This window comes from Sporothrix schenckii, assembly GCF_000961545.1.
Source record: "Sporothrix schenckii 1099-18 chromosome Unknown Cont41, whole genome shotgun sequence".
Lineage (NCBI taxonomy): Eukaryota > Fungi > Ascomycota > Sordariomycetes > Ophiostomatales > Ophiostomataceae > Sporothrix > Sporothrix schenckii.
Genome location: NW_015971142.1, coordinates 2,250,946 through 2,271,931, shown reverse-complemented (window position 1 = coordinate 2,271,931; position 20,986 = coordinate 2,250,946). Strand labels below are relative to the sequence as shown.

The 20,986-nt window shown below is 54.3% G+C and overlaps 4 protein-coding genes across 4 annotated transcripts; 1 reads left to right on the top strand and 3 right to left on the bottom strand.

Annotated features, from left to right (window-relative positions):
• Positions 1-868: 868 nt before the first annotated feature.
• SPSK_06842 (uncharacterized protein) lies at positions 869-10,312 on the bottom strand (the record flags this gene model as incomplete). The annotated part of the gene is made up of 1 exon (XM_016733516.1): positions 869-10,312. The coding sequence occupies one exon, from the start codon at positions 10,310-10,312 to the stop codon at positions 869-871; it is 9,444 nt and encodes a 3,147-aa protein (XP_016591051.1).
• Positions 10,313-11,577: 1,265 nt separating this feature from the next.
• SPSK_07869 (uncharacterized protein) lies at positions 11,578-12,419 on the bottom strand (the record flags this gene model as incomplete). The annotated part of the gene is made up of 4 exons (XM_016734522.1): positions 11,578-11,876; positions 11,945-12,061; positions 12,122-12,208; positions 12,305-12,419. 4 exons carry the CDS (start codon positions 12,417-12,419, stop codon positions 11,578-11,580), a joined length of 618 nt encoding a protein of 205 aa, XP_016591050.1.
• A 1,219-nt stretch (positions 12,420-13,638) lies between these two features.
• SPSK_07093 (translation initiation factor 4B) lies at positions 13,639-16,034 on the top strand (the record flags this gene model as incomplete). The annotated part of the gene is made up of 6 exons (XM_016733761.1): positions 13,639-13,642; positions 13,833-13,889; positions 13,976-14,020; positions 14,151-14,240; positions 14,309-14,590; positions 14,662-16,034. 6 exons carry the CDS (start codon positions 13,639-13,641, stop codon positions 16,032-16,034), a joined length of 1,851 nt encoding a protein of 616 aa, XP_016591049.1.
• Positions 16,035-17,299: 1,265 nt separating this feature from the next.
• On the bottom strand, positions 17,300-20,676 carry SPSK_06933 (ribosome assembly protein 1; the record flags this gene model as incomplete). The annotated part of the gene is made up of 2 exons (XM_016733603.1): positions 17,300-17,682; positions 17,754-20,676. 2 exons carry the CDS (start codon positions 20,674-20,676, stop codon positions 17,300-17,302), a joined length of 3,306 nt encoding a protein of 1,101 aa, XP_016591048.1.
• Between the last annotated feature and the right edge of the window lie 310 nt (positions 20,677-20,986).

Genomic DNA, 20,986 nt, shown 5'->3' with positions numbered 1-20,986 from the left:
CTAGGTGGACGACAGGTATGTGAGGGATTTTGAATTTAATTTTTGATCTTGAATTTTCATCTACCTCCTACTTCTGGAACCCACACGTACAAATTAATGGGTCCCCAAAGGCTCTTCATTACACATGTCGCCGTTTACATTTTCCAATTAAAGGAAGAAAAAGAAACTGTGAATGAGGTCCAAGCTTATTATGCACAGATGAGTCCTTTTTCGTCGCCGCTGTCCTTGGCCCATGAATTTTCCTGACCTAGCATGCACCCTGTTCTACTTGCGTGTTTACAAAAAAAAAAAAAACGAGGCGGGCTATGCGGAAAAGACGTTGGACTGTATTTACTGTCAAACGAACAGTGGATAAGAAAAGAAAGGCAACTTGTACATATATTGATGGATGATATGTGAGCTGTATATAATATCAAAACAGGAATGAGCAAGTTACAAAAACAGAAACAGAAACAACAAAACCACCACACCCTTTGTACACCTCCCTGAGACCACATGTATACAACAAATTACACCAGCCCCAGGAGAAGAAGATGGCGGGGAGACGAAAATGATGGACATTATAGATGGCCAACATGACCAAACGCAGAAATAGAAACAAAGACAATAACACAAACAAAGGGACACATAAGACACCAGGGCAAAGGACAGTAGAAAATCGTGATGGGAAAAGCCTGGGTCCCTGTGAAATGCCGGAATGTGCCCATAGAGTAGTTTGCAAATCCCGCAACCCGGACTCCTACTCCACACCGTTCTATACTTATATTTCTTTTTTGGGCATATATTAGCCCTTGTTTTTCTTTTGTTGATTCGAACCTTATCGACACCTAAGTATGCGACAAGTCACAAGCGTTAAAGGCGCTGTTGCTCATGACGTCTTTGTCCGTAGGCCGCGGTGCAACTGCTTGGGCACGTCCGTATCGGCATCGTCTGCATCATCGTCGTTGATGTCAGCACCGGCCATTCTGGTCTCGCGCCGGCGTATTGGTGTGAGATCGCCTTCTTCTATTCCACTGTGACTGCTGTGCACGCCAGATCTTTGTGTGTAGCCTAGGTTTTGGCTCGACAGGTGGTTGCTGCTTCCACCGCTGCCGATGCTGCTATTGTCGCGGTCCTTGACCCTGGATGCGAGAGCGCTCAGCTTGTTGCGGACACCCCCAAAGGCAGATTTCTTGCGCTCGCCCGATTCGCTGCCACCGCCAAACATCTTGCTGCTGCTGCGGCTGTCGGGCCGTAGGTAGTCAATGTTGCTGCCCCGGCTGGGAGGAAGCGAAGATTGACCAGACGAGAACTCGTGCTGCGGTGTTGGTGGTGTCATCATCAAGAATTTGGGTATTGGCGTGGCTTGGGTGTTGATTGACGCGAGGCCACCGGTGTTGTTAGTACCACCTCCACCACCACCACCAACACCACCACTGGCGTTACCGATGTACGATCGGTTGGACGATGCAATGCTCGAGCTTCGACTTGCAGAGCGTGGAATGGGGATGGATGTCTGCGATCCGCGAAGAGACCGTGGCGGTGAGCGTGAGAAGTCGACTGCGGAGGTACCAAAGATGGACGATGAGTCGTCGCTGTTATCCCGTGACTCGCTCAGCGCAGGTGTCGACAACAAGGCCGAGCTTGTGATCTTCTCGCGCAGTTTGGACTGCTGTGCAGTATTAGGACGGTGCTTGCTGAGCTTGTTGCCAATGATGGCGCCTGTGTGCGAAATCAGCGCCTTGATAACTCGGCTCTTGAGTGCCAGCGCCAGGTCCAGGTTTGACCATGTCTTGTTGCGGTATTCAATCGTTGGCAACCGGAAGACAAAGTCGTGCACGTCCTCAATGTTGTGTTCTCCCTTTCCCTTGTAGCTCAGGCAGAGGACGACGGATGGTAGACGAATGTACGCAAATGTCTTGTAGTTGCTTGCACGGGTAATCATCTTGGTCAGGTCATCAGAGGGGTTGTTGTTTTGCTTGTCGTCCGACTTGGTACTGCGCAGAGTAAACCGGCTGCCTTTTTTGGAGGATTCGCTACCGCCTGTGATGGATGAGAACCCAGTGGACGACCGCCCAACACCGATTCGGAGTGGGCCATTGCCCTGAAGCGATTCGTGTGACGGCTTCTTCAACAAACTCTTCGACGAGCTGGCATTGGACTGCCGGAAGAAACGGAAAGAATGTGCATCGGTAGAATGGACACTCAGAGCCCTTTGCTTGTCTGACATCGACCGGTGGTTCTGGTTGGACGTCAAGGTCGGCCGCAGGCGAAGCTCGAGAGAGCCTGGTCGAGTATTGAAACCTGCCGACTCCGACACGGCCGAACCCAGCCGGTTGCGACCTCCAGTATGAACGTTGTATGTGTAGTCGTCCTCCTCGGTATCGTCATCTGACTGCTTCGCAAATGAATCGTTTGTAGTGGGGAAATCGCTACCGCCCGCCTGCTTGTCGCCGTCGCTACCGGGGAAGATGTACTCGAATATCTTCTTACCAACTTCATGCTCGAGCTGGATCTTCATTGGGAACAGCGTCACTTCAAAGTGATCCATTACCGTAATGCCAGCAATGGCCTCTAGCATGTACCAGTAGACACGCACCATCGGCTCGGAGCCCGTCTCCATCGGGCCGCGCTCGTCCAGGTAGGGGGCGATCATTTCGGGATAGATGGCATCTGGGAGCAGGTTGAGGCCAAGGATCTTGCCCACCTGGATCAGGTTGATGTGTGATCCGTCTGCAATGTCCGTTCTGTCGTACTCAACGTCCTTTAGCTGGAGCTCGACCAGCGGCTCGTTGTTATCGCGGATTAGGTGCCAGACAATCTCGCGGGCCGAAATGCTCCACTTCAAGAGTGCGTTACTCTGAGACGCATCGTTGCGGCCTTGCGAGGTCGTGATCGCTTTCATGATAAAAAAGAGCTCGTCCTCGCACGCCGCAAGGTCACGCTCCAGCAACAGTTGCTCTTCCCAACCTCGCTTGTCAAGAGTCTTAGAATGGATTTGGAAGTGGGTCTTGATGTCTTCCAACTGGCGCACACGTTCCTGGAGCCGGATGACCATTTCGGGGGCGCCACGCAAGTCACTGAAGTCAGATGCCAGCATGATCTTCTCGAGGCGTTCACTTCGGGTCTTCTCCGCTGGCTCGTTGTACATGAGGAGATCAAGCACGATCACGTAGATGGCGTAGTACTGGGACGAGTTGCAGAGCGCGCGCGCTTGGGGAAACTCAACCCACAGGTTGTCCATGCGGTTTTCTAGGTTGTCAGACGTGGTTGCTCCGGTACCTTCGCCAGTGCTGACGCCCTCATTGTACTTCAGACGTAGCGTATTGTACTTGTCGTAACGCAGCATGGCTGATGTTTTCTGCACCACACGCTTAAACCCGAACGGATCGGTCTGGAAATCAAAGATGGCTTCCATGGGCACCCACGGAGGCCAACTAGACCCACTGGGTGCACCATAGCTGCTGCCCGAGTACGCGGACAGAATGCGTGTGGAAAACCACTTGCGGTGGGTGACGAAGAACTGTGTACTGTCCATGCCGACAAGGAAACGCCGCTGAACTAGGCCGCTGACGTTGTCAGAGAGTCTAGCCTTATCCATTACCTCAACAACCTTGAGCTCCATGCCCTTGGCCGTCACAAGTACCACGTGTTTCTTATTCTTGTCGCTCTGCAGTTGGATCTGCGGAGCAATTAGATGGACATGGTAGTTGTTCTGAGGGGTGAACTCAGTAGCAATGCCGCCGGACAGCTCCTCCATAGGGGTGCAATAAACGGTGCCCTCGTTTTTACCGCCGCAGTCGTTGGCGAACTCCTCTGTGCTCACAAACTTCCGGCCGTCTTGTAAGATCTTGCGGATCCTATCCTCGATATCTTTACCAGACGTCTGGTCCCCGTTGTAGGCTCCATCCGCTGATTGCTGCGCGCCGGGGCTAGTGCCAGTAGCACCGGTGGCGACAGACGAAGAGTCGCCAGTGTTAGGCGTTGCGCCAGCTTTAAGCTTCACTTGCTCTTCGACAATGTCGATGATGAACTTCACTGCTGGCCGGGACAGGTAGTAAACAAAGCCTCGTCGCTGGCTGACCTGGTGGATGTACCGGAGGATGATGTTTCGAAGCATATTGTTCCACTTGAGCTTAATGTTGTGGACGACGAAGCGGTTTGTGAATTCGCTGGCAAACTCAGCACCAGAGTCCGCGCCTACTTTGTCGCCATCAGCAGAAGCCGCTGCATTCGCTGCAGCAGACGCATCACTGGGGCCGTTTTCGTTGGATGGTGAAGGGCCCACGCTTCCAGATTTCTCACGCTCTCTCCGCTTAGCTTCTCGAGCCTCGGTGGCGGCCTTTGCCGATGCCGCTGCGGCAGCCCTTGCCGTGGAGGCGGCCGCCGTCTCCTCTGCCAGGAGTCGCAGGGAGTTTTCGAGGAACGACTTCTTTTCTTGGAGAACATTGGCTTGCCGAGACAGCGTTTCAATTTCATTTGCAATGGAGGCATTGTTCTCATTGTTGATCCTCTTCACTGCTTCATTGATGTCACGCACGTGGTTTTCGATTTGATCCTCCAGCTGTCGCAGGCGCGCCCGGACGAGGTGCATTTGAACTGTCCGAGGATCATCGTCCGGCGTCATGATGCAGAAATGGGTGGATTCGTGGCCAAAAGGACTCGTACGGTCCGGGTCGCCAGAAATTACGCCACCAATATCGGTCTGTCGAAAGTAAGTAATTCTCGGTGCGAACGCGAGTGGGAAGATCTTTGTGTCAGGATTTGGTTCCGTGGGTAGAATCCAATCCAGCTCTACAAAGTCATCCATATCGATCCAGCTGAAATCGTCGTCAGGGATTGTGAAGCGTGAGATGTCCGCGTTTTCCTCTTCATTGTGTATGTAGTGCGACAGCGAATTTTGAATTGATTCCGCCGTTGTTCCTCGAATGCTGGCCGAAACAGCCCGGATATCGGCAGAGGCAAGATCGAGCTGGCACGCGTGAATCTTCATGCCCGTCGTCCGGCTTTTCATTTTGCGGCCCTTGTCGCGGGTGTTGAACTCTTCTCTTCTCTGGTGCATATCAAGCATAAAGCTGTCAAAGCGAACTTTGATGCCAGTTGCAGTAACGGCATTCTCTGTAGGGTCGTCTGTATCCTTGTGTTTGTATATGTGGCTGAGGAACAAGGGCGCAAGCAGAAGGTTGTACTTGATCGTGGCCAGGTGCCGTCCAAATTTCTTGCTGGTCTTTTCACAGCCCGGCCAGAGCTTGCCTTGTCGGATTGGGAGCGACATTGGCCCGCTAAACAGGGACCACCAAGAAAAGAAATGTGTGAAGAAACGGGGTGACAGGTGGACCGTGTTGTAGCTGCGCGACGGCTCTGAATTGGATACAGACCACTCTCGGTCGACCGGCGCACGAACAGCAATGGACATATGAATATGTTGACTGCGGAAGCCCCGGAATGCGTCGTAAGGCAGGCCACCTTGGGAGCGGGCGTGCTGTGGCGCCTTGAGGAAGATGCTGTAGTGTGGTGCGAAATTGAAGTTTCTCATGCCATCGTCAATGGCGCGCTCAAAGACAAGGCCAGCTAGCCACTGAACCTTACCAGATAGCTTCATGACCACCTTCTTGAACGCTGCACCAGAGCGGAGAGAATCATCACTGGTAACGCTATCGTCGTCTGTGCTCTGTCGATTCACCTCACGTGCGTGGTGGCTGTAGTCGGGAACAGCTAGGATGTACTCTCCGCTATTAACAGTCATGAATTGTTTCGGGTCGTCGTCTGCATGGATGTTCCAACGCACGTCGTTACGCCAGCACATAAGGAACCCAGCGCCGTTTCCTGTCACCTGATACGGGTCTCGTGTGCCTTTAAGGGCAAAATGGACGTCGCCATCTTGCTTCCAAGCAACGCGAACGCGCGAGTGGAAGCTCAGGCGGATCTTGTCCCAGAAGCCTACGCTCTCGGAGGGATCTAGCTGAGGTTTCGTGAAAGATTCGAATCCCATCATCATATCTTGAATGGCAGGCTGGTATGACGGGCCCCACGTAATCTTTGTCGGCAGAGAGGTGTTTATGTCGATTGTCATATCGGAGTATGTCTTGACTTGGCTCGTGGTACGCAGCACATCGATGGCAAAGTTGCCTGCTTTCGATGCACCTGGCTCCGGGTCCTTGGGTGGTAAGATGTCGACTTTGACGTGCCGGACGGACTCCGGCCCTTGGAATTCTTCAGCAATGACGAAATCGGAGGAAAGCGACAACGCGTGCAACTTTGACGGTTGATTCGACGCGATGCCGGGAACATGCAGCAACGGAAGGGGATAGTCGCGTAGCGTTACTCTGGCCTCGCCCATGTTGATTTGGAGGTTGACGGGGATAAGAAGCGCGTACAGCATATCCTTTGGCATGCCCTTTCCGACCTTGTAGAGGAAATCGGGCAACTCTTTCATTGGGAAGCTAGGCTTGTCGATGATAAAGTGCAAGTCGTCGATGACAGTCGTCATGAGGGCGGGTCGGTTTGGCACGCCGAGAATGTTCTCGAATTCGTTCATCTCCTCGTTTGTCGCGTGGTCTCCCCAAAGTAAGTTGCGGATCTCCTTCATGCCATTGTGCGCCATGAGGTATGCTCGGTCGATGCGCTGTTTCCAGCCGCGCGCATTGTGCAAGTTCAGCTTGTGCCTTGCATCGGCAATGGTGACGTGAGCGCTACCAGTCATACCCAACGAGCTGCCCTCGGGATCGTACCGAGGGGTTCTGCCGAAGCCGTGGGAACTTGCCGGTCCGCGTGCAGTCGGCTGTCGATCGTCGCTCTGACTCCTTGCGTTGGCACCGGAAGAGGCGAGATTGATATTTCGGCCACGGGGTGCCGCTGATCGTGCCCGGAACTTGCTAGATTCCCGACGGGCTTCTTCCTCTTGAATCTTCTTCACCTTGACACGGAATGCTTCTTCTCTTGCAAGTCGTTGCATCTGCTCAACGCGCCCGGCGCGGTAGATCATACCTAGTTTCCATTCGAATGCACCATCTTCCAGCTCAAATGCAAATGTACGGCTCCGGATGGCCACCCGAGGGATATTTTTGGGCCCTTCTGGTGCTTTCCCCAGTATGTATTCGTCCGTGCCCGTCTTGAAACGATGGTGCAGCTGTATAACGGATTTGAAAGTGTTGACAATATTGTCAACAATCTTGTACAGAACAAGCTCGTGTGGAATGCCGATACGGATGACGTCCGTACTAATATCAAAGGCTCGCACAATCTTGTAACCACGAGTAGGAAGTTTCTTCCGGGTCTCTTTGCACTCCAAACGGCCGTTTTTGATGCTCAGAAGCCGTGCCCAGACTCGTGGCATGCGAGGTGCTTCAGCATGCAGTCGAATCAGCTTCCAGTAAACGAAGGGCGGTGACCAGCGATGGCGGCCAGTCTCTAGGCCGTGAATCTGAAGCATAACAGACGGATCGGACGGGAGGTCGGCTTTGATCTGCACAAGGGTGACCTTAACATCCACGGCAATCAGCTCTCGTTGTGGTCTACCCGAAGCATCTGCTGGATCGTTTGCTGCCATGGGTGACGGCGGCGCTAAGTGTAGAGCAGTTCCTGATGTCCCGACCTGTTTTATCTCAGGTGAAGGAACTTCAGCGATACCGTGCTTTTTGGTGGGAGCGTCCAGGCTTGGATGCGCAAACGCCTGCTTCAGGACCATAACAGCCATACCGACTGAGTAGTGCCTCTCAAGGGAGTAGTGCAAAAGCAGCGTACGGACATGAGATTGGACATGGAAAACAGGGCCCTGGTTGTCGCTCAGAGTTGAGAACGCAACTTCAAACCTTGGCACATTGACAAAGGGATCCATCTCCCACTTCTCGCATGACTCGACGATAAAAGCCTCCAAACCCCTACCGTGAATGGCAATGCGGCGGCCATCACCGTTGTGGTAATGCTTCTTTCTTGGGGTCGTTGGAATTTGAGTCAAGAAGTCAGTGTCTGGAAGGAGAACCGAACGGCTCACGGTTCTCCGCCTTGCTGGCCGTCGTTGATTACCGTCGAGGCGCTGTGCTCGATACTCCATTGTCCAGGTATCAAGTTGCACCGCAATGCCTCTGGAGTCGCTAGAAACACGCTTGTCGACGCCCGCAACCTCCACGCTAAAATCGTAGGCTTGCATGTGGAAGTGCATGAGCCACGCCGGCATGTTGCGTATGAAGTTGACATGCTCTCTTGGTTCAGAGCGTTGAATGGACCTCTTTTCTGGGATGACGCTTGGGCGGAGTTGCCTCACAATCTGGCGAATGCCATCAATAATTTCGGGACGGACCAGTTTGACCGAAAATGTCTGAAGATTTCCACTCGCAACGACATGCACATCAGGGGAGGCATTCAACTGAATCTTGAGGTCGAATGATTCGGTCTGGAGGAGATCAAACCGATCGCCAGCTGAGGTTTGGTAGAAGAGGTTGTGCGTCTGCAGCCGCAGAGCCGAGGCAAGCGAGTAATGAAGCTCCTCAACAGGAGAATGGAAGGACTCTATGTCGAGTGATATGGACGAGATGGACGAGATAATCAGATCGAAATCGTCCGGATGTGCAGAGGAGCTGACTGGCGGGAGGGTAATACGGACAACGGGCTCGTGCATTGAAAATTTGATATTTGATTTGGGGAGGAGACGAGAGATGAGGATGTGGCGGCGTGTTTTCGGCAGCGACGATGCATGGGCCCGTGGCGGTTTTGGGCGGTTCAGGATGGCAAGAATTAGTGGAAGGTGGCGTGGATCAAGATCCACGGACGGTGATGTGACAACAAAGTTGGCAAAGAGGATGTTGGCATTTCTCTCTTCAGCACTAATGCCCCTGGTGATCTCCACGGATTTGGACGGCAAGGTTGTCTTAACCGTCGTCGTAGCCATTGGGACATACATCAGACGCTGAGGCTTGCCCTGGCCGTCGTCTGCACTAAGGGATATTGACAGGGCGGCAGCGAGTGCCTCATGCGCAATATCCTTGGAAGAAAAGTACATCCGGTGGGCAGGCGACTTGGGATCAAGACGGTGCAAATCGATGCCGACCTCTTTCATGGACAGATTCATGAGGAGAACAGGGGCTCTCGTTGCTTTGGCAGTTTGCACCTTCTTGGCAATGCCAAGGAAGCTGACGGCGAACTGGACCTCTTTGATGCCTCGGAGAATAGAGCTCACGAACTCCTTCGAGTCAGCTACGGTTTGCATGAGCTCATCTTCGTCAGTGGGTTCAGTGCTACTGGCTTGATCGGTTGTGGCCGCCTTTGCAGCATCATTCGGCTGTGGGTCGGATGTCGCCGGCTGACTATTCGTCAAAAACGGGGTATCCTCGAGGATAGGCGACATGGGACTCAGAGGCTCTGTGATATGAGTAGGGGCCAGCGCAAGAGGCGAGACCGTCTTCTTGGTCTGCCGGTACAGCTCCGCACAGTAGAGGAGGTCGTCGTACGGGACGTGGACACGACCAAGCTTCAATGCGATTGCGGCGTCACGCAAACCATCGAGTGCTTCATACAGGAACCCGTGGATGTTGAGCGTGACATTGTCCACTATCTCCATGGAGTCTCTATTTTCGGGGGTAAAGAGAACGCTGCGGAGTGTCATAATCCACTCGGCCTGGCTCGTCTCATGAGGGGCGTCTTGGTCTTGGAACAGACGGCGATCGCGGTCAACCATCTTGCGGCGTGTGTCAACCGCAATCGTAAAGCTGCCAAACTGAACGTTGCCGACTCCGACGACGTTGACGGCCGAGTTGGTGGCAACCACATCCACCAGCCGCAGCCACTTGATATTGCGATGCAGACGCTTGATGCGCTCTTTGAGTTTCATAAGCTGGCGCCAGGTTTTGCTGCGCTCTTCTGCACCGGCAGCCTTGCGGCGTTCGCTGTCGGAGCTTTCGCTGGGGGGTGGTGATGCGGCAGATGCAGGTGCTTTTTCGTCTATGTCATCATCTCCGCTCCGCTCGCTGCAGGCCTCCTTGCCCACTGTGGGGTCGCCACCTGGCGTTTCGCTGGTCGTGTCATTGTAGGCAGCCTTCTCGTCGGCATGGTGCAAGCCTTCTAACTCGTTGGTATCGGCGGTGACAACGAGCTCGCTGACGACAATGCTCAACCACGTTGGCTGTGCGAAAGTCGGACGGTGAATGTTGAGGCCCAGGCCGCGGACTTCGATCTTGAGCCCGTCGCGAGGCACGTAAGCAAGGCGGCGAAGGGAGAAATAGCCAATGCGCTGGATAGACAGGCCCGTGACAATGCGAATGATGGCGAATAGGACAAAGGAGAGGACGTAGAGGAGGACGACGACGCCGAGAATGAAGGTGGGGCTGAAAAGCGCCATAACGGCGCGGCGACTGCTGGGATCGTATGCGACGTCTAGCGACAGCGCAGAGAGTCAGTGACGGCCACGAGAAGGAGAATAAACAAAGCGGTCAGAGAGAAGGGTGCAGCTGTGAACCCACCCGGGTCATATCATTGCAGTCTCTACACGCGGTCTGTGCCAGGCGCAACGGGCGCCATATCGATCAACGGAGATAGGGGCAGCTCAGGATCAAGAGAGTGTGTCCGCAAAAGCGTGCCCTGGCGTCCCAGCTCGTCAATGGTAAGGCACAGACGTAGTGTCGAGTCAGGTCCGTGGCCTGTCGAGGTCGGTTGGGGCCGGGAGGAAGGTCTGAAGACAAAGACAGCGACAAAATGTTCTGTTGTCGCGGAGAGAGGCACGAGAGGCGCGAGGCGGTGCCGACGTCGCGCGCAGGTCCGGGCAGCAGGTTGGGGAGAAAGATATGGGTGTGTCGAGGCGTTGTGTGGAATTGGCAGCTCGACCGTGGCTCGACAAGTGAAGCAAGAAGTCTTGTGTGACAAGAGAGGCAGGTGTCGATGTACAGTGGCCGGCTGTTCTTTCCCAAATATTGTTATTCCCAATAGTGCGACAACCCCAAATTACGACTTTAAGCGAGCCCCGTTGCACATCACTTTTGGCGTCCGCCGCTCCGGGGTAGCTTCAAAGGCTTAGTCAGGTGCTTGTTTTCCATCGAAACCAGTGAAATGTTGGGCTTTAGCGACAATTTGGCAACGGCTGGCATTTGGGGCGCCCCGCGCACGCGATGACACAAACCCCAACAGCCGTCATCCAGCCAATCAACGTCGAGCTCTACCAGAGCTCGCTAATTAGCAGAGTGATAGAGCTGGTTTAACTGGCCCAACATTAAACGTCAATTTCTTTGATCTGCCTCTGTAATAAATAATAACATGATGTTATCACGCATATCCCAGTGACGAAAGTCCGTACTTTTCCATCTGAAGCCAAAGTGCAACATGTTTAACATTCCCATACAGTCATTTACAGGCGCGAACCCGAACCTGGAAATACAGCAGAGACGGGGCTTTTTATGACGGTTGTGGAGCGGTGGCCTAATCGTTTTTTTAAATGCGCTCTCACTATTCTTTGAGCGCAAAATCGCACCGCTGTCATGTTCTCGAGAAAACCTCACCTTTCCAGGAACTTGGGAGTGCGATGAGGTACTTGGATGGGCATTGAGTTGTTTCTTGAATTTCCGTATTCGCTGTCTATGCAATAAATCATATCTTATAGGGCGCGTCCCATTGCTATGAATCTTCACGTTGTGGGTTTTCGGCTTCTCTCTGCGCTTTTCGCGCCCTTAATGCGGCCAGCTGGTCATCAATCATCGACACCTCGACATCGAGCTTGAGGATCTTGTCCTGGATGAATGTAGCATATTCGGTATCGGTCATCGGCGTCACTGGGCTCCACTTGGACGCGAGCCAGTCTGATTTAGACTTCGCGTCCGGGGTCGCCCCCGTCGACATGGCGTTCAAGACTGCCTGACCACTGGCGCCAAAGATGGAGAAAATGGCGACGGCGGGAAGAATATTTCGTGGGCCACCTAGAGTTGTCAGCATGGGCATGTACCATGTGAAGTTGTTTGCAAAATCGAAGGGCATAAAAACATACGCAACGAGCCGCCAACGAAGCCGGCCGAGGCTCCAGCAAGCGTGCTGGCCTTTACGTTGTCCCACGGCGTCAGTGTACTTTCGCCGCCCCATGCCGAGATGATGGCACTTCTTGATCCTGACAAGCAGAATTAGTTATCCGTTATGATATGGGACCAAGACGTAACGCTTGTCTCACCGTAGTAACTGCTGCCAAGAGCAAACCATTGTGCTCCCGTCACAAGAGAGAACAGCACCGGCGTGGTCGAGCGCACAATGCCAGAGGCTGCACCAACAAATAGCCCTATCGTTCCTTCGGTTTCATTTCCGTTAGTAACGACGCCTTCCAAATACATATGTTATGAGCATCGGTTCCACAAACCTGCACCCAATCCCACTTGCAGACTTGGAACGAGAATGTCAGCCACCTCTGGCGATATTTGTGCCTTTGCCGCTGGTGGGCGCCGGGGCGGCGGCGTGGACTCGGGCCGTGACATGGTATACGTCGATAGTAGTGGCCTCTGCAGAGTTTGTAAGGGGTGTATGGGCAGCCAGGTTATCCGGTGCAGGTGGCCACAGACTCCAGCTGCGGATCGCGGAATCAAATGTTCATCAATAGGAAATAGCCAAAGTCCAATGTGTGCGGCTAGGGTTGCGAGATTAGTAAAAGGGAGTCAAGTATAGTGCATCCATGAGAAGGCGAATTTCACACTCACTCTGTTGACTATGCCTTTTCTTGTCGCTCACCGTACGTCGTACTTGTGGTTGCTGCAGCCTCGTCTTCAATAAGAAGGTGTCATACTTCCTGCTTTGTGCAGATCAATGAGTGAAGGGTATATTCGCACGCTAATTCCGTACAGTGCGAGGTGGTGAATGCACCCGCTGTTATTCTCGAAAATAGGCTTACAATTTGCTACGGTGCGCATTGAGCAAGGCTGCCATTCTCGTTGCCAGCAAACAAACCTACTTTCAAAACCTGCGACACCAGGCAGGGACAAAGTTGAAGATCTTAAACGTGTATATTACGAAGACTTACAGATGATAGTTGAGACTTACGAGTTCAGTGCATTTCCACTTAGCAAGGTCATAGCAGCAGCATTCACGTTTGCACACTTTTGCACAGTAGTCGAAGCCTATCGCACTGTGCCATAGAGACAAGGCCAATGAGAAAGGGCAATGAGCCGTGTCCATTGGCCTTTCCTTTAATGTACTGAGAAACAGCTGCTCGCAGACCTTTTAAAAAAAATTGCAAAATAAGAGGATAATTGGCGGGGTTAATCCTAATCGGGAATGGCTCCACCATGAAATCGCGCCGCCCACGCAAAAAAATAGCCCAGCCCACACAGCCAATCCTCACATCCCAATTTTTTTCCCTTCCAAGCCGGCCTTTTTAAAAATTCCAAACGACATCGCCATCCACGTACACACCACAACCGAGACTCCCGTTTCTCCGAATCGACCTCTAGACGTCGCGTTACCAACTGTACCAATCGTCGCTTTCGATTGCGTGCAGAGTGCTTGTTTGTTTGCCGGTCTCAACGACCCTCCGACCGGACCCCTTTTTTCCTCAGCGTCGTCGCTTGCCCGTCGCGATTCTTTGGGAAATTTCTCCGATACTCGCCGACCGACGCCCGCCCCCGCGTCAACCCCCGTTGTCTACGTGCCGTTGCCAAGTGCTCGTTGCGCGTAGTCAACGTTTCATACCTGTCTTTCATCATGGGTACGTTTACGTCCCCCCTTAACGGATTTGCTTGTTGGCATGCACATTGCTTGCTCGGCCTTGTTTTCATCGTCAGATTGTGCCGGCGCCGTGTCGGCTCCGTCGGCGCCTGTGTCCCCGGCCTGGACAATGACCTGCTCTATTGGTTAGGGAACTATGTTTTCAACTGTATATGCTAACACTCCATTAGCTCCCAAGAAGAAGGAAGTGCAGAAGCTCTCCTATGGAGAGTTCATGTCCAATGACTGTGAGCTATTTCCGACACCCCGAAGCGGACTCAGAGTGACCGGTCCGGTGCTGTGCATTCGTGGCATATACTAACTTCTTGTCTAGCCTTCGGTGGTGGATCATGGGCGGATGAGGTTGAAGAATCTTACGGTATGTGGCCACCCCGGTCTTGAAACAGAGTTTGGCGACGTCATGCTGTCCGATCATCGGCCGACGGCGGTGTCACGGAACCATATCGACAAATCTGTATAGACATACACTTACTAACAACCACATGCAGGCACCCAAGCTCTTCCTCCTATGGAGCGCCGCGGCGGTGGCGGCGGCAGCAGCTTCTACAACAACAGCGGCCCCCGCTTGGATGACCGTGGTATGTTCCGACAACTACCAGTACACGAAGGTTGTCTCTGATTGCTAACCTCTTGTCTCTCCTGCTAGGCTTCTCGTACCGCGATCCCGTTCCTCAGCGCATCCCGGACAAGCCGCCTTACCTTGCCCACCTCGGCAACCTCGACTACGAGATTACGGAGCCCGATATCCGCGACCTCCTCGACGGCTGCGACGTCACTAGCATTCGCCTTATCGAGGACCGTGAGACCCGCCGCCCCAAGGGTTTTGGTTACGCCGAGTTTTCCAATGTCGATGGCTTGAAACGCGCTCTCGAGCTCGATGGATCGTCTTTCCGTGGCCGGAACATTAAGGTCAAGATTGCAGATCCTCGTACGTAATCTAACCGAAAATGGCCTGTCTATACGTATAGATCGCCTACATAATTGCTAACCTGCTTGCAGCCAAGGAGCGTGACCAGCGTGGTGGTGAGGGCTCTTCTCGCGACCTGAGCGAGTGGACCCGCAAGGGCCCTCTGCCGGACCTGCCGTCGGCGCGCAACAACGACCGCCGCCCGGCCCCTGACTTTTCCGAGCGCCGCCCCCCACGGGACGCGCCGACCGACGAGAAGCCGCGTGACCTGACTTGGGAGCGCAAGGGCCCTCTATCTCCTCTGCCCCAGCAGGAGCGCCCTGTCGACCTCGCCCGCGAAGGTGGCCGGTCCGAGTCTTTCCGTGGCCCCCGGAAGCCGTCTCCTGCCACTTGGGGCGAGGGCCGCCCTGAGGGTGGCGCTGGCCCGGCCGGTCCTGCTGATGGATCCCGTCCCCACCGCGAGTTCACTGAGCGTCCGGAACGCGTTCCCACTGCTGCGGAGCGTGATATGCAGTGGCGCAACAACATGCGCCCAGATGCGCCGGTGAAGTCGCCTGCGCCCTCTCGTAGCGGCAGCGAGGCCCCGTCTTCTCCTGCACCTGCTACTGCCGTCCTTGCGTCCCGGCCAAAGCTGAACCTGGCCAAGCGCACTGTTTCCGAGGCCCCAGATGCCGCTTCGACTCCCGCCGGCGACGCCAAGGCCAGCCCCTTCGGCGCTGCGCGCCCAATTGACACAGCCGCCCGCGAGCGGGAGGTCGAGGAGAAGCGCCAGATCGCGATTAAGGAGAAGAAGGAGGCCGATGAGAAAGCTAAAGAGGAGGCCAAGAAGGCCAAGGAGGCCGCTGCACAGGAGGCCGCTGCCGCAAAGGCTGCCGCTGAGAAGGCGGAGAAGGAGGCTCCCAAGGAGGAGGCTCCCAAAGAGGAGGCCTCTGCTGCTGCCGCCGCTACTGAAGCGCCCGCTACCGAAGCCGCCGCCGCTGCTGATGCTTCGGAGGAGAAGACTGAAGAGTCCGCCAAAAGTGACGCAGCTGCTGCCAAGACTGGCAGCCCACAGAACGGCTCGGCCGTGCCGAATCAGAGAGGGCCCCGCTCAAGAGAGCCCCGCGAGCCTCGCGAGCCCCGCGAGCCCCGCGGTGACCAGCTCCAAAATGCCAAGTCGCGCGCCAACGACAGCGGCAACTGGAGACAGCCGTCTGGCGAGCAGCGCGGTCCCCGCCCACCGCGTGAACCCCGTGGTGGCGCCGATGGCCAGCGCCGTGGCAGTGGTGCACCCAGAGGTCCCCGCAACAATGACGGCCCTCGCCCCCCGCGTGCCGCCAACGGTGGCCAGCAGTCGCAGCCGTCGACGCCCAAGCTCCCCCAGGAGGAGGGTGCCGCCCCGGCCACACCCACAGGCCCGGATGAGGAGGGCTGGGAGACCGTTCCGAACAAGGGTCGCCGCAGCCAGAAGCCGCGCGCCCAATGAGCGGTTGAACCCACCCATCCCCGCCGCGACAGGAGGAACAGCAAGCCATGACAGGCAGAGCAGTCCTCGTGCTCCACAAAAAAGAAGCTCTTTTCTCGTCTCTCCTCCGAATCCCAGATTTTTCTGCTCTAGCATATGGCCAGTGGTTCCATAGACCCAACCCGATTCTTTGCCCAAGCGATTTTGATTTCAGTTAGTTTCTTTCTCTCCTTCGTTCGCTTGCCTGCCCACCCATGGTTTAGCTTCTTTTCCTGTGCAACGGTATTTTAGAGCTACGGCCGTCTGTGGTAAAGCAGCGAAGGTATTTCGCATTGGATAGGTGATTGGTGTTGGGCTCCATGGTCAAGTCACACCGATACAGGGAAACCTTTGGTGTGCATTTTGCTCTTGTTGGGGAGTGAGATCGACGTGGATGTATGGAGTGGACCAGTACAAGAGCAAGGTGGTAGCGAGAAAAAAGCGTGTCGGACTGTTTTTGTTGTTTGGGAGAGAGGCATCTGTATCTGCACTCCTAAGTGGTTGTGCATATGCGAGATGCGTATACGTGCATGTTTCGGGTCCGGGGTTAGGAGAAATGGGCCTTGGGAAAGAAGGACGTTGATGTCTTTCGTGATACCTGCAGAGAGGCAAGCGTGCATATGTGCTTGCAGCTTCGACCTGCTGATGTCTTTGTCCAGAGTCACTGGGATGACGGACGAAGAAAAATGGTGTTGGAAGAAGGTTGACGAAACCAGACACTTTTTTTGTAAAAAGAAAGCGGTACCTTGATTTATTTCGCGTTTTATATTTTTATGGGAAAAAAGAAATGGGATTTTTCTGTTCATTTTGTTACATTTTTTTGGCTCTCTTCTCTGTTAAAACTATTTTCTTTTTTATCTCACTGCATCGTATGAGCAACAAGTATGACATTGGGACTTGATTTCTTTCTTTCGTTCCTTTATTTCGGTTTTGCATCCTGTTGTAGTTGATTTCTTCCTCGTGTTACAAGTGAAGACATGAGACCTAAAGAGGATTTGTTTAGTATCACTGTATGTTTCCTTCCATGGCTTTGTACTTAGCTGATTGTGTCACACATTCCTTTTTATCGTTTCTTCTACGCCGAGTGCACGGCTCGATACAAAAATACGACATTTGAGAAGTTTCCAAATATAATATAGTGTCGTCTTTTTGCCAACTTTATCCTGAAATCCTAACCCAGTGATGTATTTTATCTAGAACGCAAACGCCATCCTATGTATGTTATCCAACCTTTGCTGCCCGTGCCTTTAGCGTTTAAGTGTCTTCTGCTTCTCGGCGCTCCGAGCAACATTGCGGCCCTCCACGAGCAGGCCCTTGCGGCGCCGGACACCGTCCATGTACCGCTTGGCCACGTTCTCTCGGTCGCCAAATTCACCCAGATCCTCCAGATCGTCCTCCGTGAACGGCACCCAAAGAGGATCCTCATCCAACACCCCAAAACCTGTGAAGATAAGCTGCGGCTGGGCAGCGCCACTTGTCCGCTTGCGCATATCGTCGGAGAAGCCAAACGACTCGGCTACGGGCAAAAGCGACAGAATGGTGAAGAAGGGTGTGCCTTCTTTCATGGTCTCGGATAGAATACGGCCACGGCGGCGCGTCAGCACGTCGTAGACACGTCCCAAAACCTCGGCTGTTTAGCAGTTAGTATTACTACTCTTAATACAAACGACAGTAAAGTAAGTGAAGGGGTCTGGAACTTACTGCTTGCTTGAATCTCACACGAGTACATGGCGAGCATAAGACGGGGTGACCAGTCTAGGAATCCCTTGTGGATGGACTGCTGGACCGTCTTAATGACCTCGCCAGTCAGTCGGCCAAGGTTGTCCCGCACCAGCAGGGTGTTGTTTGCACCGTCCTCAACACTGCTTCCGGCCGGCGACACCTTGACATCTTCGACGACTACGGCAATGCCTTGGACAGGTTCGTGGCACAGGGGCCCCTGTTGGGTGGCCAGCTGGAAAGCATAGACGATCTTGTCGGCAAAGTGGCTTGGGTCGACCCGGTCATCGGCGCTGGCAGCTGCGCCGGCATCAACGTCGTGGTCAGCAAACAACCTTTGAAGGCACTGTGACTGGGTACTATCGACAAGAATGTTGGGGCCAACACGGCGAGGTGCAAATGAAACAATGTTGTCGGTGACGCCCTTCCATGCTGAGCCACCCTTGCTGCTATCAAAATGAGTCTGCAGCTGCTCCTTGAATTCTTCTGGGGAGAGAACCTGGGACACGCCCGACACTTCATCAGTCTCAGCTCCTGCCGCCGCTTCATCGCCAGAGGTTGAGGCTCCATTTTTATTAGAGCTATTTTCAGCAACAACGTCGTCTGCCCGCTCTCCAGTCTTGTCCCCTGTGCCATTGGAAGCCTTCGTTTCAGACGAAATATTCCGGATGCTGCCTGAGTTCTTGATCAAAAAGTCGGTGACCTCAGTCGGAAGAGGGCGGACTCGCACGGTGATCGACACTTGCTTGGAGCTCGTAAAGCTCTGCACAACACCGCGGCCCAGCTCTTTGTTGGAGGGCGGACGCATCTCCTCGGCACGGACAATCGTCTCTCGGTACGGCACAATCGGTGCGCCGGCCTGGATCTCGCAGCGGGCAAAACGCTCCCGCAGATCTGTCAGGCAGCGCTCGAGATGAAGTTCGCCTGCCGTAAGCAGGACGTGCTCCCCTGTGGAGAACTGCTCGTACTCGGCGCAGGGATCGCTTTGGACGAGCAGCTTCAGACCGGCAATCATCTTGTCGAGATCAGCCGGGTTCTCCGGCTCGAGTGCGACGCGCACGATGGGACGGCCGATTGTACTGGCGATGCCCGCCAGGTTGCATGCGCCTTCGACTTGACTACAAAGAGTTGCAGACTTGAGGACGGTGCCCTCAAGGCCACGAATACCAAAGACGACACCGGCCGGTACTTGGTCGAGACTTTCGAGGTTGCGGCCCATGATCATATAGAGCGCTTCCACTGTGATCTTCTTGGGCTCAGGCGGGTGGTGAGGATGGGCGGGCGAGAACTTGGGCGGAATGACGTAGATTTCGTCGCCGACAGAGAGCGTGCCAGAGTAGATGCGTGCAAAGCCGATCAGGTGTTCGGGATCAATATTGGCCTTCTCGGCATCGTCCTGGCTGTCTTGGATTGTTACAGCATCGAGAGACAATGCGAGGTAGTCACCGTCGTTGGAGTGGCCAGCGGCGGCAGCCTCGGCCTGCTGTGCGCGGGCAATCTCTGCCCGCTTCTGTCTTGCCAACTCGCGCGCCTCCTCGGCACTCATGGAGTTTGTATTCTTCCGCTTATTTTCGGGCAACTCGCTTTCAGGTATCGAAACCATCTTGCTGACGTAGACGACCACTGGTTGTTCCTTGGACTGGTTGAACGAGACCATGGCCGACCGGACCGAAGAGTCGATGTGGTCAGGATCGGGCGAGCGGTCGAGAAGCTCACCCATGCGTTCCTCCTGTGCCGCCCTCGGGGAAGGCAAAGACTCGATGACGGAAACGAGTAGAGCCGTCGATAGTGGCAGCCATGAAGAGAAGACGGTCATCATCAGCTGGCGAGGATCCCGCGACCGCTTGATGTGCGCCGGAATCGCGATGCTAAGCGATTTCGTGATCTTCTCCAGGGCCTCGGGATCGCCACGGTCATTGTTGCCGCCCAAGGTCGCATTGTACACGGCCCAAATTGGTTCAAGGACAAGCTGCACGAACATCGGCTTGAGCGAGCGGCCCTTGAGGTGTCGTGCGCCGAGCACCTTTTTGGTCTTGGGGTCCAGGTAGAAGCTGCCCCAGAGTACCTTTTCAAGGAGTTGTGCCTTGATGCCGAGCTTGCGCTCGTACAAGACTGCAAACTGGCGAACAGTAAACGCCCAGCCATCGATGGCACTGCTGAAAATAACATTGTTCTTCTCAGGCGCAAAGTAAATGTCCTCGTCGTCCCGCTCCTGGTATTCGTCGGTCTGTGATTCGTCACCGCCGCCGCCGCCCTGTGCCTCCTTCGCAGCAGCGACACGTTCGTCGACACGTTCCCGCCAGTTGAGGTCCTCCTCCATGCGCTCGCCCTGGAAGAAGCTGCCAAGGACAGCATTTACTTGCTCGAGCAGTTTACTTATGTGCACATAGGCATCCGCGGGTGTCATTTGCAGCTCGGTAACGAGCCGGTCCATCTTGTTGATGACGAGAAGTGGCTTCAACTTCTCCGTCCAGGTTTGACGCAGAACGGTGACAGTTTGGCTGCAAACGCCCTCGACGGCATCGACAAGAACAACGGCACCATCGCACAGGCGCGAGGCGGTCGAAACTTCGCTGCTAAAGTCGATGTGGCCGGGAGAGTCGATCAGGTTGACGAGGTATTCCTTGGCTTCGGGGGCTGCTTCGGGATTGGCTCGCCGCATCATGGCGAACAGGAGCGAGATTGCAGAGGACTCCATTGTGATGCCACGAAGCTGTTCGTCGGGCCGAGAGTCAAGATACCGGATCTTGCCGGCCATCTTCGCGGATATGATGCCATTTGTAGCAATGAGAGCGTCTGTCAATGAGGTTTTGCCATGGTCGACATGCGCCAAAACGCAAATGTTGCGAACGTTGTCGCCATGCTGCTGCAGAGCAGCCAGCTTTTCTGGGCCGACGACAGGCATTATGGTATTTCGAAGCGGGTATCTTCAAGTGAAATTGTAAAACGTTCGTCTCAGCCGGTCGTGAGATGTCAAGACGACGAGTCGCAATGCCACTGTGTTCAAAGCGATTTCTCAGCAAAGCGATGGGTCAGCTTCGTAAAGCAGGAACAGCAACGGCCGACATTAAAATAAGAACAATATGAAAGGAGTGACTGCTTCTCATGAAGCCTTTGCAGCTAGTTAGATCGCGGCCGGTTTGCCGTTGCACTGAGATATGCTGTCCAGCGGTCAAATGTTGTTCTCTGCCGTCGATGTCAGTAGCGATGAACTA